Source organism: Halyomorpha halys, unplaced genomic scaffold (genome assembly GCF_000696795.3).
Source record: "Halyomorpha halys isolate HHAL.00 unplaced genomic scaffold, Hhal_1.1 Scaffold223.1, whole genome shotgun sequence".
Classification (NCBI taxonomy): Eukaryota; Metazoa; Arthropoda; class Insecta; order Hemiptera; family Pentatomidae; genus Halyomorpha; species Halyomorpha halys.
The window spans coordinates 1,187,320-1,205,613 of record NW_027115445.1 but is presented as its reverse complement, the minus strand read 5'-3'; the positions used below and the strand labels follow the sequence as shown (position 1 = coordinate 1,205,613).

Below are 18,294 nucleotides of genomic sequence, written 5' to 3'. Positions count from 1 at the left end.
AATCTCACCAATAACTACATATTTATAAAGGCACACTTCTGAACCACTGAATGACATTATATTACAATGAGAAATTTCATTTACTTCAGTTCAATTCAATTAAATTCAATTGTAAATCTGGCTTTAATTTACTGGATACAATATTTTTTCTATTGTTTTATATCCGCATAAAAAGTAAACATGTAAAGCCAAGACAAAGTTAACCACTGATATTACATGGTGGATGTTATTAATGATATTACATGTTTCTATATATGCAAACCAACAAACAGCAAAATCAATACATACCTTTTAACAACATACCTATTTTATACAAGGACAAACTAACCGATGACTTCATCAAATTTACAAACAGTTCAACAAGAAAAAAAAAAAGAATGTATGCTAATGGCTCAGGTTTAAAAAGTAAGAGAGAATATAAAAACAAGGAACAGAGTTATTTTTAAATGCAAACAAATAGATCACATCAATATAAAAGCAATAAGTTTTAAAAAATGTTCAATAAATAAACCTCTACAAAGTAGTTCAAGTATTTAGAAAAGTCTAGCTGATTTGAGGAAATTCATCATAAAGGCTTACAATAACAATATCAGCTCATAAAAAAAAAATATTACAAGTGATGTCAATTAACTAAGGTAGAATTAGTTTTGTGGGGCTCACTAGTTTGAGAGCCATTGATATTGGCACTTAAGATTTAATAAAATGCCACAAGAAATGCCTAAACTTACAGATCTATTAGTTTTGATTTATGCAGCGGGAGATTCATTGTAAATCTGTTTTACTTTATTAAGAAGACTATCACAGGTCTTTTTAGCATCTCCTAGAAGCATACTAGTATTTGGCTTATAGAATATAGGGTTGTCAACTGCTGCATATCCAACACCTAAGGAACGCTTCATAACGATGACCTAGAAAAAAAAATAATAATAATGAAGGAGGAAAGGGAGAAATACTTTTCAAAAAGCAGTGGCGCCCAACTACATTGACATGGTATACACACAGCATACTAAGACTAGTTGGACAATAGTTCATGTTCATTATTCTTATAATAAATAGGTAAAGTCAGTAAATATTAAAATTCATAATAGTAATATCTGAATTTATTTTTGTTCTTTAATCTTTTTCTATATTGTTTTCATTTTTTATTTTTAATAATAATGTTAATTTTTTTTTTCTTCTATTATTTACCAATACATCTACATCTAATTCTCTCTCATTATAATAAATAGTCAACATTTTAAATATAGAAAATATATATATGTATATAAAAAATCCTACATGGACGTGCACAATTATATTCCATTAAATGTAAAATAATTCCCAACATACATGCATATAAAAAATAATACATTAAAATAAAAGTAAAAAATATATAAGTGGTGTTTGTAAAAAGTTATAAACCTTTAAAAATAAAGGGTGATAAATAAAAAAAAATAAGAAATGTAAAAACTAATAATTATATATATTAAAAAGCAATAAATATAAAATTACAAAATGTAATATGTATAAAATTATAAATAAAAAATATGTTTCATCTTCCATTGAGACAACACTATCACCTGTTACCATGCATGTGATATTGGATAATTTCCAGGGAGTCTATGATTATGTTTTTGTCATTTTTGCTTCATCTTTAATATCCAAGTACCTCCATGAAGCTCCTAGTTGTGCTAGATACAGTTCTGTGAGCTCTGAGCCAGAGGCCTCTCACATTGAAATTTTTTCTCCCTAAACCCTCGCGGAATGTTCCTTAAGGAAAGGGATACATTTATCATATATTTTTTCTTTTCCCTTTCCACTCATTTTTCTGGTCCAGAATATACTCATTTTCTAATGGACACCACAAATTATTGTTTGATACCAGAACTGTTTTCTAAACTAAAGTTTCATTCAAAAGTTAAACAGTCTCATATTTAGAAAACATTAAAGTTTATCAGGAAATAAAGTTTCATTAGAAAACCACCTACTAGGGAACCAAGGCTGGTGTTACAGCCAGGAAATTGTTGTTTCCAGTTTTATTATTTTACTCTATATTATTTTCAATTAGTTTAGGTAAATAATGTTTATTTTGAAATAGATGAAACTGAATCACTACATAAAATTTTAAAAAAAAATAGAATAAAATAAATCCAAACTCACATTCACTAATCGTAACTATATGCAGTATAATTTTTCTTTAGTAATTTATACAGTAGCACTTTTTCCTTTGTACATCTATTAAATTGGCAAAACTCAAACCCTATTTTTCCAAAATTTTAAATGTCTGTCAGTCTTCTTCATAACCTCCATATAGCTTTTTGAAGTGTATCTCCAAATTGTTCACAATATGTCTTACTTTCTAGCCACCCCGGCAGCTTCAGATATTAATTAAACCTCTTTACTGAGCCATACATAAGAATTTTTTTTCTCGGATCAGTGTTCAAGAAGTAGGATTATACTGATCCTCAACACGAGAAAATGCAAATGGAAAGAAAACCATTTTAGTAACATAGACAACTTTTCTTTAACAGGAGGACCACATATTTTATATTACCTTGGTCCTAAATGTTACAAGAACTTATCTTTAATAAATTTAAAATCAATGATTCAAGCTTTTTCCTTCTTTCATAAATTCTTACTTTAGATAGTAAAATTTAAATATTTTAGGCAGACTTAAATAGCATCACATCTTTCAGTGGTTATAAATAATACATATAACTAACAGAACAGCTAATTATGAAAAAAAAAAATGAAAATAACTCATATCAACATCTATACCTGGACCAGACAAATCTGGAAACATTACTAATTAAAGGCGTCCACTATTAAGAGGTTTTCGTCAATGGAAATTCTTAAATGGAGTTATATTAACTGAGAAAATATAGAGAAAAAAATTACAATTATTAGTAAAAAAGAATTTACCTGTTCAGAATTCCATACTCTAAGAACAGGCATTCCTGCAATTATAGAGTTAGGATCATCTTCAGCTGCGCTGTTGACAGTATCATTAGCACCAATTACAAGAGTGAGATCAGTTTCAGAAAAATCATCATTTATTTCCTCCATTTCAAGGACATCGTCATAAGGAACACCGGCCTCAGCTAACAGGACATTAAGTTGACCTGGCATACGTCCTAGAATCATAACAGATGTATGAACATGAAAAATAATATCCAGAAATATTTTTAACTACCAACATTAACAATATTGCCACACACACACACACAAAATACTATGAATCACTTAATTAAACTGAACAGTTAGTAAATAAACTGATCCTGGGTATTTTATGTAGTATACAAAAGATTAACTTTGAAATTTATATTTTATGGCAAATAGTTTCTTTGTAGGAATGTCCACCATTGTAATCTAAACTGAAACTGAAGGTAGTCAGTGATTGGCTTGTACTTTTCCCTTACTCCTCTGCCACACCCCTGAAGATACATAAGGGCCTCCTTTTTGGCTTCACATTTTCTGCCAGCTTACCCCCTTCATCATACTCCTTCCTCCAAGATTATTAATAGGAAATATAAGTTTATTTGTAATAAAATATTAATTTCTTTATACCACAGCATTTCAACAATATGTTATCTTGTTACCCCCTATCTTATGACGAAACCAAAAATTGAATGAGAGTACAGGTAATATTCAGTTCAACCAATTTTATACCTTGTTAAATGCAATTATAACCATCTCTTAATTTTTCAAATAAGCCTTTTTATTGTAATCTCAAAATGCATGAATCAAGTTTAAAATTATCAAATTCTCCAAATTATTAAGTCATGAAAACCTAATACTAAAGATCAATGACATTTGCAACGAGATTTCTTAGATAGAAATTATAGATCATGCAAATATTTTTAATATATTCTTAAATAAGTAATTATTTTATATATCAACAACAATTTTTATATGAAGGAACAGGGAAAACAAATCAGATATCACTTTTTTTTTTTTTTGTAATTGAATTACTGGAATCAACGAATTCAGAATGAAAATATGTATATTTTCCATTCAGTTAGAAAGCAAAAAAATTAATTCAATACGTAAGGTATGTTCCAACAACCACTTCTGACTGTATGGAGCATGCATAGTACAAATTTTTCCCTTCCTAAACGTGTACTGCGCCTGTCAGCATGCTAAGGAGATGGTCAGAAGTGGTTGTTGGAACAGACCAATAAAATTTACTTTTTTCCTCATTATGATACCCTGGAAGAATGCACATTTTCATTCTGGATCCATTGATACCAAAAACTCAATTTAAAAAAAGAAAAAGTGACTTACCTGGCTTTCCCATACCTGCCGCCCCTTCATGTGTTAAAATCCTTCTTTTTTTTTCTAACATTACTAACCATATCTAACTACATAATACTAGGTGAAAAATTTACACCTTCCACCTTGCTGATAATTTTCAAATGACTCCTGATTTAAGAGTTTGATCATATTGAACAATGTTAAGGATTGTGATCAAGGTCTAGCAGGAAACCTGTTCATCATAATTGCAACAGGTCAACTAAACTAAGATAAAATGATGAATGGATTACTTAAAATAAAGAAAGATGAAAATTATAGAAAGTACCAGCTACAGGATGTATTCCAAAGCGCACTTTTTTCCCTTTAGACTTTAACAAATCAACCATTTCTGCTAGTGGATATTGAGCCTTGGCAACACACAATCCATAACCTAAAGACAATTATTGAAACAATTAAAATATTATTTGAAAACAAAATTAATATTCAAGGAAACATTTATTTGGTGAATTACAAAATTAAGTACCTGGAGTTATAATTATATTTTTGGCATTGGAAATCATTTCAGCAACATTATCAACAGTAACCTCTGAATGTGTTCCAGTAATTTCCATAGGCTTTCCACCTTTAGTAGATGACGTCCCATAGCCACCTAATATGACATTTGGAAGTGATCTATTCATAGCCTAGAAATAGATTTTATTAATTTCCATTATCAATCATTTCATGGGCACAAAAATTAAATTATAATATACCGCTTTACCTTGCACATAATATATGACAGAATTGCACCAGAAGACCCAATCAATGCACCAACAATGGTCATGAGGTTGTTGTTCAACATGAAGCCTTCAGCACAAAGAGCCCATCCAGAATAGCTGTTTAAAACAGTTATTACCACAGGCATGTCCGCACCTAAACCATAAAATATCAAACTAAATACAAATAAATAATTATGTTGATATCAACATTGATTAATAATTTTATTTACGAACAAATACACTCCATGTTAACTATGGGTTCCTTAACTTTAATGATAATTCATTCTAATTGGCAAGAATTAGTTGATTTTCGGAAAAAAAAAATTCTATATGGACTGTTCAAGAAATATTGTAATTTTTTTCTTTTTTTTAAGGTAATCCACAGCGAAAGTGATATTTGCTAGTTATCTACAGGTGACCAACCTATTCTAACCATAGTGGGGGTTCAAATTTATCATTTTGTGGGACCGCCACTTAATGAAAAAGTCAATGCACTAGGCCGGATTTGAACTGGCACAGCCTGCAGATCTCAGAACGATAGACCTAGGCCTAACCATCTGAGCTACGGATGGCCCCAAATTTATAATTTTAATATTTTTATCAATCACCATATTGTCAGTGCAATGCCGCAATGAAGTGGCATTTCTGTAATGTTCTCAGAAAATTGCATTTGAATTATGGTAGCAGCTAATTTCTAATTTTTGTATACTTCAAATGATGAAGGATTTTATGTAATAATAATTAGTAACTTCATATATTCAGAAAGGTCTTTTTGGCATTGTGAAGGGAATAAAAAAAGACACCTTAAAATGCTACAAAACCCAATACAACAAAATTTGCAGATACATCACTTTGGCTTCTGTACCTTGCCTATACTAGCTAAGTTTTTAGAGATTGGGGAATAGTGTAGCTCAGTGGGTAAAATGATGCTCTATTAACTACCAGAGATGGGAGCAGATTCAAGCCCAGCCGTGGCAATTTATTTCATATCATATTAACTCAGATGGAGGTCAGAAGATCCTCCAGCGGAATGTCAAATATTTTCATTAAATTCATCAAAAATTGCAATGCAGTATGAACAGTTCATCTATAAAACAAACCAAACCATACAAAAGTTGCTAAAGTTTTCATTTACTTGAGTTATGATCAAAGAAGGGTTTAAAACTATTTTAATTGTTGGTTAAACATACTTTGGTTGCCTATAACTCTGCCATAAAAAAAAATCTTTTCAATGGATATTGACTTTATGAGTTATACCTCCTATGGCTGCAGTAAGAGTTGCTCCCATTGTGGTGGATAATGCTGTAGCTGCTCCTAAACTGGCTAACCCTCCAGTAAGGCTTCCATCAATAAAAAAATATCCCATTGCAGCAGCATTAAGAGCTAGCAAGGATGCATTCATAGCATGACGTCCAGGTAAAAGAAGAGGAGAAGAATTCAATAAGCCTTGGAGTTTTCCATAAGCCACAAGTGATCCACTAAAAAGAAAACAAATAGTTAATTAGTTCATATCAATAATATTTAAGTTATAATGAATTTGTTTCATGAATTAATTCAGTAAAGAATGTTTGTTCCACAAGCAATAGTTTTTTAGCTAAAAATTCTCAGTGAATAATCTAGTATCACAATGAATAGTTTTAATTGTGATTAGATAAAATTACATGAATGTGCCATTTAACTACAAATTGATAATTATAGAATAATAAAAATTGAAGGGTCTTTTAAGAAGTAAATTTTGTGGAATTGAATGCTAGAGCAAAATATAAAATTCCCAATAAACAATTAAGTTGATTGATACCAAGATTCGTAAAAAATGTAAATATATGAATGTTTATATATATTTTTTATTATTATTATTGTTTATTGTAACCTCATTTGTACAACAGAAATCTTGCTTGATTATACAAACATCCAAATGCATCTAGTATACAAAAAACATGCCTAGTTTGTGGCACAGCTTTTTTACACTATTCTTGAATTCGTAACTTTATTGTTAAACATTCAAAAATGCAAAGAATATAACAGAAAAAAATTGAGAAAAAAATACAAGAAGTTGAAAGACATTTTCAATTAGTTTTTCTCTTACATTGTAATACTTGAAAATTCTGCCTTCAATATTTTTTTTTAATTTCACAAAGTATGGTTTTCTTGATCAGATTATAAATATCTCTGAAAAGAACTGATCAAAGATAAAGTATAAACTACATATTTGCGTTGTCTGTCAATATCAGTGGCTTGAATTGTATTCAGAAATTATGTTAGTTTCTAACTCGTACTTTCGAGTCTGTCATAGTTTGTTGGGATGAAATTTGAAATAAATTCATATATTGAAGGCTCATTATTAATTAATGGCAGATGCCTGTTCCAATCATAGTGATAGTGTGTCAGTGATTTCAAAGACTTTTTTCATATGAAGTGGGTGGAGTAATGGTGGAGAATTGAGGAATAACTGTGTCCATTTTCCATTCAATAAGGCTATATCCAATTAAGGAATAACAAAGTCCAAGTGGAAGGTAAGGATTGGGAGATCCTATTGAATAAGAATGAACGAATCTCAAGCAATCTTAGTAGAGTTGAGAGAGTGGCTTATTTATGTCTAATGACAGAAAATTATCAAAAATACCTCCATCAGAAAAGTATTGAAGACTCACCGACTTGCCCTCTTATACAATATGGATGATAGAGATAGATACCATATTTTGATGTGATAGGCTGAAGGAATATAAAACAAGATGCAAATTAAATCAAGGCTAAAGCTACTTAAATTGGGCTCTGAGAGAGAGAATGGCATAATAGCCTACTTACTGTGGAGTAGAAAAAAAAGGGAATGACTGTTAATTTTTTGAATTAAGGAATAACTGTATTAATTTAGTAATCATTAACAAATAGATGTTTAAAATAAATAAAATACATTTTATAACATGAATTACCTGAATGTTACACCTCCAATAACTGTTCCCAAAAATAGTGCTGTCTTAATAACTTCTGCAGCCGGGTCAGTAGCCAAGGTAGGAAAATCATGAATAAACGTAGCAGCACATGTCAGAACAGCAGCCAATCCAACCAAGCTATAATCAACCATTTAAAGTTCTAGGTAATTAATTAAATAAATTATAATTTATGACATTTTTCAAACAAAGTAATAATATAGATATAAGAGAAATAATTATGCCAATACATAGAAGTTAAATTATCATAATAATAAAACTAAGTAAAGTGGATATTTGTTACAATGTGATTAGAAGGTATTAACAAAGCTAGGTTTCCAAAAAGTGGCTATAAGGAAAAAATTTTTTTTTTAAATTTTAGTCAGGTAATGAATTTTTTTTTTACTAAATTCTGAATAAAAAAATACCTGTGGAAAGCTGCAACCAGTTGAGGTAAATCAGTAATCTGTATTTTCTTAGCAACTAAGGAACCAATGAGGCCACCGACTCCCACGCAGGCTCCCATTTGCATTAATGTGGCAACATCAGGGCCCAAGTACCCTAGGGTAGCAGCAATTCCACCAGTAACACCAATCTTAAAAAATATATAAGTGAATGAGTTAATTTTTTTAAATTACTTTTTTAAAAATAAAAGCCACTACTAAAAATTGTCATAAATATTTATTTAGTTGATAGTCAAAACAAAAGTACACCATATTATTTCCTGAAAATGATCATATTGGTACACTCAATTACAGAAAGATTTAGACACACATTGATTCTGTGCTGCAAGTAAGAATGTTTTTTAAAAGATTTTCAAAATTGGTTTATTGTCAAATGAATTATCTGACTTGAGGAAACAAAATTCACCAGAATTAACTGCATATAATAAGTTTTAGACTATTTCTGGTCAGATATTTACTTATTTGTTTATTCTGGCTAGTCGAGGTTTTACTAAACCACTTCTTAACATTACCCTACATTTAAGTAGATTGTACTCCATAATGTTAAAGTTAAAAGTACTTACAATGCCTAAATTATTCCCTGCTCTAGCTGAAGTTTGAGAGCTAAGACCTGCAAGGGCACCAACACAACACAGAGAAGCCGCCAAAGATGTCATGTGGTGAATTTCAGGGTAGGCGTATAAGGCACCAAGTGCATATCCACCTAATAACGCACCACCCGGTACCAAATAAAGGCTGTTATAATCTGGTGGGTCTCCTGGCCTTTAAAGCAATTTATAGAGTTATTAAAATGTATTTTTTTGTACAAATAAAATATTTAAATTTTAAAAATACCTACCTTCTGAACATATCCAACATCCTCTTAGTAACAATAAATCCTCCAAACACATTAATGAAGGAAATAAAAGCAGCAGCGGCAGCTAGCATCTGAAATTTAGTTGTACAAGTTAAATATATTTTTATAGAATATAAGATTATGGTTTAAGATTAAAATTTAGGATACTCAAAAACATAGCCATTGACTATATTCATGGACTGCATAAAAATAAAATAATTAAATGGATCAGGTGGCCTGTCAAGGTATTGTTTATTTATAAATTGAGAAGCAAAAGGTGGTAACCCTTTCACGATATCAGGAAAACACATCTATTTGATTGTTAGAAAAGCCATTGTGTAGTCCAGATATAGGACCTATTGAACACTTGTTGAATAAATAGTTAAGATGACATTGGGCCACCCGTAGCTCAGTGGTTAATACACAGTCTTACCATTTGATGTTTGACCTCTTACCAATTTGATGTCTATTGGCGGTGCCGGTTTGAATCCGGCCTGGGGTGTTGACTGTTTTCATTGAGTGGCGGTGCCACAAAATGAAAAACTTTGACCCCCAACCATGGTTAGGCAGTATAGGACTCTAATGGTGGGAGTCCATTGTACCATACATTCTAATGGTATCACCTTTCTAATCGAGACCTCTAGTAATAAATAAACTCTCCTACAAACTTTATTATTTCTGCTATCAATTCCTAAGGACTTATAAGTCTTAAGATTAGCAATGCTCTATCCTACTTCAAGGTTAGTATGTTCTTCTAATGTTCCTGGATGCTATTTTCAATTGGATTGATTGAAGCATATGCAGAATACCTCCACTTCTGACTTGAGTGTCCTCACGAAAATGTTTAAAAATTAGATTAGTTAAAAGTGCATTTTGAGGCACTTTTATAGGGCATTTAATTGTAAGAGAATCTTTTTACTATACTAAAATATCAAGAAATGTTAATAATAACGCAGTTTTAACAATAAGTTAAAATATATCTTTCCAGAACCTCTGCATACCACTGGTTGGGAACTACTGGTGTACTCATTGCTTATGTATATTTATTGTTGCTGAGGAAAGGTTACTTTTGTAGCTGAGTTATTTTGTTTACAACAACTTCTACTAGGAAAGGATAGGCAAGATGTCTACAGGTTACAATTAGTTTTGAACAAGAGAAAATCGAGATTGATTTTGAGGGCTAGCAATAAAATTAATTAAACCCTATCCTGTGCAATATAGTGCTGTTCTTACTAACTTCATCATGTTATGGTCTATATAAACATACCTCAACTGGATTGGTAGGATAGTAACCACCACCCATGAGAAGAAGCCCACCAACAGCAGTTATTCCTGAAATAGCATTTGTAACGGACATCAAAGGTGAATGTAAGGCAGGAGTTACACCCCACACAGTATGGTAGCCAACCATACCAGCTAGAGCAAAAGTTGAAGCCATTGCAGAAAATTCGGGATTCGGAGCTGCATAACCCAATGCCAAAACACTTGATAATCCTAACAGAAAAAACAAGACATCATAAATTAATTTTATTTTCTAAACCGAATTTTAATTATATTCAAGATAAATTATGAGCTGATAAACATATCTACTCTAATATACATCAAATCAACTCAGTTAGAAAATTAATTAAAATTTCCAACAATTAAAATTGTTCAAATGCTCCAAAATTCATGCATTATCGAAAATTCATGACATTTCTTTAATTCTGAAATCTTGACAATATTTACCTGCTGTATAAAGCATAACTTCTTTACTCGTAGCAAGGAAAGGATTAGGTTCCACTTTTGCAATTGCTGTGGTCACTTTTGGTGGCGGAGGCGTAGCTTGTACGGCGAGTGGGGGAGGTGGCCACATCATTTCACCTTTATTTAATACCATAGCTCCTCTGACAACTTCATCTTCTAGATCAATATAAAAATGATCCTTTGGACCTTAAATGAAAACAGAAAATAATATAAAATTAAAAAATATATATAACTTGTTATGATGATGATTATGTAAATAAATTTAACTTACTCAATTTCATTGCCAAGCATTGGTTTACAATTTACACACAATCCGACTTTAGTTTGGCACAGAAAATTAAACAACAAACAAGTAGAATGTTAATAGTAGCATGTAAGTCTACCACTTAACATATATAAATTTTTAACACTCTCCGATGAAATTTTATTATTTTTTTTGTCCAAAAAAATAATAATAACAAATGAATAAGGAAATTCATACTTAATAAAATAAACAAAAAAGTTGAATTATAAATTTCAATATTTTCTGTTTGATTGCTACTATAAATCTGTTAAAAAGTTCCAAACTTCAATCAACAATCAATAAAATTGAACAAGAGATATTAATTATATTTTCTAAAAAAAAAAAAAAAAAAAAAAAAAAAATCAGACATACTGAAGAATATAATATACCTTACTTATCAGAAAAATTCCAGGAAAAGTAAAAATATACAGTTGGGTAGGATATTGGAGTTGTCGGGCAATAGAATGGAGGGATGTATAGAATCATGCAATCAATTAGAATCAGTGCAATTATTTTATCCTAATCCCATGAAGGCAAAGAAGAAATTTTAAAAAATAAAATCAACCTATGGCAACAAAAATGGCCAACAACAGTGTCCACATGTTAACAAAGCTTTGAGTGAATCTAAATTATTTATTTTTGCTCTCTATAAAAAGAATAAAACTCCAATAAACCATTGTCAGTGTAAGATGTAAGATAATCAGGGTGTTAATTTTATAATGAATAAAGCAATGTCTAACTAACATTATTATGGCTAGTGAAACTAGCTTTCCTCAGATAAAAGACAAATCTTTTACATAACTAATATTATCAAAAGATCGAAATGCACTAGACAATGGAACGCTGATAAATAGCTGGTTATCATGTATATTCTATGGTTTAAGTTCCTACTTTTTTTATTAACAGTCCCTATAGCATAGAAATAGGGAAATGCATTATATAAATTGAAGTATTCAAAACGAGTTGGCTAAATTTAGTGTTATTTCTTGTAAGTCTAAGAACAATACATACACATTGACAGCAAGAATTTAGAAATATTATTCCCATAGAGTGTAGAACTTTGAGTAGGGAGTCTTGAAGGAAAATCTGTTAGACCAATATGAGTTACATCATTATAAGAGTAAATTTCTCCAGGTTTAATAGTTTCAATATTTCCACCAGTTTCAGCAGCTAAATCGACAACTACACTGCCAGGTTTCATTGAATCAATATGCTCCTAAAAATTAAACAAAATTTTTCAAGTCAAGTTCATATTTATTTAAAAAAGTTACTAACAAATTAGGAACATGTATGTATGTTATAGCAATATATTTAAAACAGATGAGATAGATAACATTTCCAGATAAATTAAGATAAGATCAATGCCTCTCCTGTAAGAATAGAGAATCAGAATAAAAAATCCTTTTATTATATTTGTTCATGGTATTGCCAATAAAAAAATAATAATACTTTTGTGATTTAGTCATGCAGCTAAGAGTAAGGCATTGTTTCCGACAGAAAGTATTAATTCAACAATTTGCATAAATCAATTGTGCTAAAAACTGAATTATGACTTGAGTGATAGAATTTTGAATAAGTAACAATTTGCTAATTATTACAGGAAATATTTTTATCACTAATCCATTTCTGAACAAATAAAATAGATGAAAATAACAACTGCTAACATTTTAAAAAAGCAACAATTTCTTAATCATTACTGGAAATATTTTGTCAAATTTCTATCTCTAATCTATACCTGAAAAAAAAAAAAAAAAATCAGTTAACCAACCTTCAAAATGAGAACTGGTGCTTTTCTTCCAGGAATTAAAGCAGTTGTAATTATGACATCAACATCTTTAGCTTGCTTAGCGAACAACGCCATTTCAGCTGCAATGAACTCCTTAGACATTTCTTTACTATACCCACCTGCAGTAGCACCTTCTTCCTGTTAACAAGATAGTATTGTGTAAATTAAATAAAGATTTATTCTGATAATTATTAAAATTTTTTAAATATAAATAAAACTAATAATCATAGACAACTTAAAGAAAGTAATGAGAAATGTTACATTAGTAAATAATTAACAAATTAATTAAATTAATTAACTATTAATCATAATTCATTATACCACTAAATAAAACTTAAACTTGCCTTTATATTTATTTCTAAGAATTCAGCTCCCATTGATTCAACCTGTTCTTTGACAGCAGACCTGGTATCAAATGCCCTCACTATAGCGCCCATATTTCTAGCCTGCCCTATGGCAGCAAGGCCAGCTACTCCACCTCCGATAACAAGAATTTTTGCGGGTGGTACCTTGCCTGCAGCTGTTATCTGCCCTGTTTATAAATGATTAATTAAGTAAAGTTAAAAATCAAAACAGTATTTTGACAGAATTAAAATAATTTTATGATAAAATCAATGAAAACAAATATATTATTGGCATGATTTACAAATTGTACAAAACGAATTGTATTAATTTAGCATTATAGTAATAATTAAATTAAAAAAAGAAGCAAAATCAATTCTCTTATGAATTCATATGCCCCAAAATCTAAACGTGGTTCTCCAACAAGCTCAATTAATGTGGAATAACCTTAGTTAACAGATGAGAAATAAAAAAGAAACACCTTACTCAGATACATAGATTTATTTTAATAATTTCAACTAAATTTTATTTTTATTTCTAAACCAACATTGATAACTCACATGATATTGATCTCCAAAAGAAGTACATTTACAACATAATTCTGACATTATTAAGGAAATGTAAAAATTAAACTAATATATCAAAGCTTTTATAATTGATAGTGTACTCTATTACCTGCAAAAAATCTAGGAAAATGATTAGCTGCTTCAACTACAGCTCTATATCCTGAAATATTAGCCATAGAGCTAAGAGCATCAAATACTTGGGCTCTAGAAATACGAGGGATACAGTCCATACCTAGCAAAAATAATAATTCAGAATAATACAACAATACAAAATTAAAGCCATTAATAACCAAAATAGTGAAAAAATACATCAAAGTGTAATACCAAAAGCATTAATTTTTCTTTGAGCTAATTTGTCAACCAAAGGTTTATTTTGTCCAGGATAAAGAAATGATATTAGTGTAGAACCCGACTGGAAAAGTTCTACTTCTGATTCTATTGGCTGTCGAACTTTCAGAATCACATCTGAAAAAATTAATTGGGATCTGTTTTAGAAAAAATAATTCATCAAACATTATATAGTTACAATATAAAAAGTTAATTGAGCAACCTGAAGTAAACACTTCTTTTTTGGAACCAATCTTAGCACCGATAGCTGTATAATCATTGTCCCGGAATTTAGCACCATTTCCAGCACCTTCTTCAATTTGAACCTCAAAACCTTTTTTTATTAAAGTAGCAGCAACACTAGGAGTAATGGCAACCCTAAATAGCAAATAAAATAAAATAAATTCAAAAACCTTTTTTCCAATAAAAAAAAAAATATGTTAATTTTATAATATACCTTCTTTCTTCTTTCCATATTTCTTTAGGTACACCAATCTTAACGCTGCTTGTAGCCACTCCCAGAGGTTTATTATTCTCATTTTTTAGAACTGGAGACATATGTAGCCGGCGCTTTAATATCATATACTTACAATGCCTGGAAACGGCTATTTGCAGGTTAAACTAGAGTAAAAACAAAATAAAAAAAATTATATCAACATTAAATAAGAATCTTTTTTAAAAAATTGAAATTGAAATTAATATCTAGCAAGATAAAGAAATTCTGAACCACTAAATAATTAATTCATTAGTAATAAATGATAGTAACAATTAACCACTAATCATAATATAGAATATATTCCCGTAATATACCTCACCAACATATTTTATATATCTTATTTGTTTAGGAAAAGTTTCAGGAATTTATTTTAATTTTGTAAGATAGTAGAAACATAAAACTTTTTTTATTCCATTGTACAGGAGAAAACAGAAACAAATGCCAACAATAGGAAAAACACAATAAAATTTTAGGAAACAATATAAGAGATCTATAACTTTTTTGTTTTAAAAAAATATTTAAACAAATTCATATCTTAGATATTGTCACGAGTTTTAAAAATGATCATCTGAATGTGATTTCTAGTTAGATGCTTGCATATAGCATTAATTTGAGCACATTAACACCTTATTAATGATCATTAGTACTTCATTCATAATAAATGATTTTTGTTTATTTTGTTGTATTATTTTTACTATTGAGGATTTCCTAAAACAAATTTGGAACACTGTAAAAAAAAAAAAAAAAATGAAAAAGTATTTAATGAGCTGAAAAATGTATTAAAACAAGAATATAACTTGAGTAATTTAATTTATCTACTTCTTTATGGAAATTTTTACTATAAATAATAATAAAATAAAAACACACAATAAAAAAAAAAATATTTCAATAATAAGCAAATAATTTTATTAATTATGAAGTAGTTTAAAATTTATGCAAACTTAAAATTATATTGAAATTAAATACTAAAATTATAATTAGTTGGTAAAATCAGATGTGTAGCAGCTATTAGCAAAATAAAAGTGACTTATTTTATACTTTTCTTAAGAATTATTTGGATATTAACAAGAGAGATTCCATAATCACAGATTAATTATTAATGGATGATTTATTAGCTAAAAGCATAAATTTATGTGTTCTTTGTGTATATAAAAATAATAAAATATGATATTGGTTTTGAAATTTAAAATAAGTGTCTATCAGAATTATTCAGAAACAAAATCTACCTAAATTTAGCATTCCTAGAGGGGATCATGTTATTGATGATCTCAAAAAAATTCTATAAAAAATGAGGTATTTAAATATAAGAAAGATTAGTTTGATCAAATATTTCTCTTGATATTAATTTTAGATAATGCTATTATATTTCCAACAATCACAAGAATTTTAAATTGTACAACATAAGATATTAAGAAATACAAATAATCCATATATAAATGAAAATTTATAAGTCAAATTATACAAATGATAATTTGCATAATCTTTGTTTATTATGATAACAGTGATAACCTCGCCAAAATCAGTAAATTTTATAATCAAAGAAAAAAATATATTAATAAATTATATAGCACAACTAGTAACAAATAAATATAAAGACATTTTAAATAACGATGATTAACAATGAAGTAATTAATGTAAATTAGTGTCGAGTTGTTTTACTAATTCGGCTTATGTTTACAAATAAATTAAGAAAATACCACTTACCATTTTTGTGAATAAGTGTTGCACTCTGATAAATTAAGTTCAAAATTTAATTTTTCACTATATCTAAACAAAAAACAACAAAAACGAGACAGCACCGGCACTAAATAAACAAAACTAAGGTACCTCCTCTCCCACGCGCGACAGGAGAGGTACTGACCCGGGAGTCGGTGCCAAGGGAGCATGCGTCTCCATCCTTGTCCCAATCAACAAGCCTACGATTGTAACTAACATACTTCTTACGCTTAACTTATAATTAATTACATATGATAATTAAATAATAATTCATAGAATCAAAGAAAATATTTTACAATTCTATGATAATTAATTTTATTTTATTAAGGTATAATGTCTCAAAGTGCGCTATTACTTGTTGTTCGGTGTTGGAAGCTTATTGGTTGACCGTAATAAATTTGGTTTCCTAAAAAACGTTTTTACCTGCTAGAGTACCTTTTTCGACCGCTGCCCTGACAGTCTTATCCTTTAATGATTTGCTATGAAATATAAAACAGTATTAGCATCATACTCTAGAATATTGTGTCCTTTGCCAATATCTCAGTACTTAGTGGTGATGACCTTTTTGCTTTCTAATTATCCCACCAAGAGCGATTAATATTAATAATATAAACTCAGATTCGTAAATTTTTACTGTTTCTATATTTAAAGCACGCGTCTAACTCTCTATGTCTTATTAATCAAGGTATCCTCAGAGTGACCGATATGTCTTTGAGCTTGTACAATCGATGGTATGATTGGTTGATGGCTGACAGCTATCAAATGTCAGTAATAATTGCTTAGTTACAGAACAGAACAAAAGCACAGTACGGGAGGATTGAAAATAGTTCTATCAAGTGCTTATCTCATTAATCTGGAATTATTTATTAGTTTAGTCTAAGCTATATATGAATTTTAATTTAAAAAATTTAAGCACCCTGGGTTTTTTGGTGGCTGAACACGAATCTGAGGTTTTCTGACAGATATTTTTCAGGTTCCCAGAAAAATATCTGTCAGAAAATACCTGTTTTTCATAATTTTTCCAAATTTGTGCTCTTTTTGTTGATATTCACCTATACCTCGAAAACGTTTTGAAAACATTTTTCGAAAAAATATTTCGTTATAAAATTAATTATTAAATTAAAATTTTTATTATGAAATGAACCAACTATTAAGAGAAATACTACGACATATTATTGACAAAGTTTCAAATCCCTATCTTAAAAATGAAATAATCAATAGCCAAAGTCAAACTTTTAAGACTTTCGCCTACATTGCTTTTTGTAACGTTTTAAAACAATTCCTATATTTTGAGGCAAGTATTTCGATGTTTGAGGTTTCAAAAAAGAAAAATAAGTCACGGAATTAGCGAGATTGTATCATAAAATAATTACTTTTGAAATAGGATTTTAAATTAAAAGGTGATTGAGCAAGAATCGAAAAAAGTAAATACAAACTAAAATGAGCCTCATGAGCTCCAGGCGTTGGAAAATTGAATTGGTGATTTTTTTTTCTGGGTACATGTTTACATTACAACAAAAAAACTAATTATGATCCCTTAATAAATTATTTAATTAGCTTCGTTTTCATATAAGTGGTTAGTTCTAAATAATGTATTAAGCCATTTTCAATATCGAACACTTTTATCAATCTCATAAATTTCCAACATTTTATAATAATGCTTGAAAATAAATGATTATCATTCAAAATAAATAATTTAAAAGAAACAACATTATACGAGTATTATCTTTAGTTATATTTTCTATTAAAATTATAAATACTGTTAAAGTTCCTTTTTGAATAATACAGTTAAAAAAATAAAATACAGTTATATTT

The 18,294-nt window shown here is 29.3% G+C and overlaps 1 protein-coding gene across 1 annotated transcript; it reads right to left on the bottom strand.

Moving 5' to 3' along the window:
- Positions 1–600: 600 nt before the first annotated feature.
- Positions 601–16,609, bottom strand: LOC106679839 (NAD(P) transhydrogenase, mitochondrial). Its single transcript, XM_067052477.1, has 20 exons — positions 16,468–16,609; positions 14,725–14,888; positions 14,491–14,645; positions 14,265–14,405; positions 14,050–14,172; positions 13,373–13,564; positions 13,015–13,166; positions 12,258–12,462; positions 10,946–11,149; positions 10,485–10,711; positions 9,221–9,309; positions 8,946–9,144; positions 8,347–8,513; positions 7,922–8,059; positions 6,249–6,469; positions 4,994–5,145; positions 4,757–4,916; positions 4,559–4,663; positions 2,902–3,113; positions 601–908 (listed from the first exon to the last, which is right to left on the bottom strand). Exons 1-20 carry the CDS (start codon positions 16,468–16,470, stop codon positions 747–749), a joined length of 3,171 nt encoding a protein of 1,056 aa, XP_066908578.1. The 5' UTR covers positions 16,471–16,609; the 3' UTR covers positions 601–746.
- Between the last annotated feature and the right edge of the window lie 1,685 nt (positions 16,610–18,294).

Excerpts from the sequence above, each read along its gene's own strand:
- LOC106679839 (XM_067052477.1), bottom strand. Across the intron at positions 5,146-6,248 it reads TCTTACTGCAGCCATAGGAG|GTGCGGACATGCCTGTGGTA; the intron begins GTATAACTCATA and ends TTTATGGTTTAG. Across the intron at positions 4,664-4,756 it reads AAATATAATTATAACTCCAG|GTTATGGATTGTGTGTTGCC; the intron begins GTACTTAATTTT and ends AATTGTCTTTAG.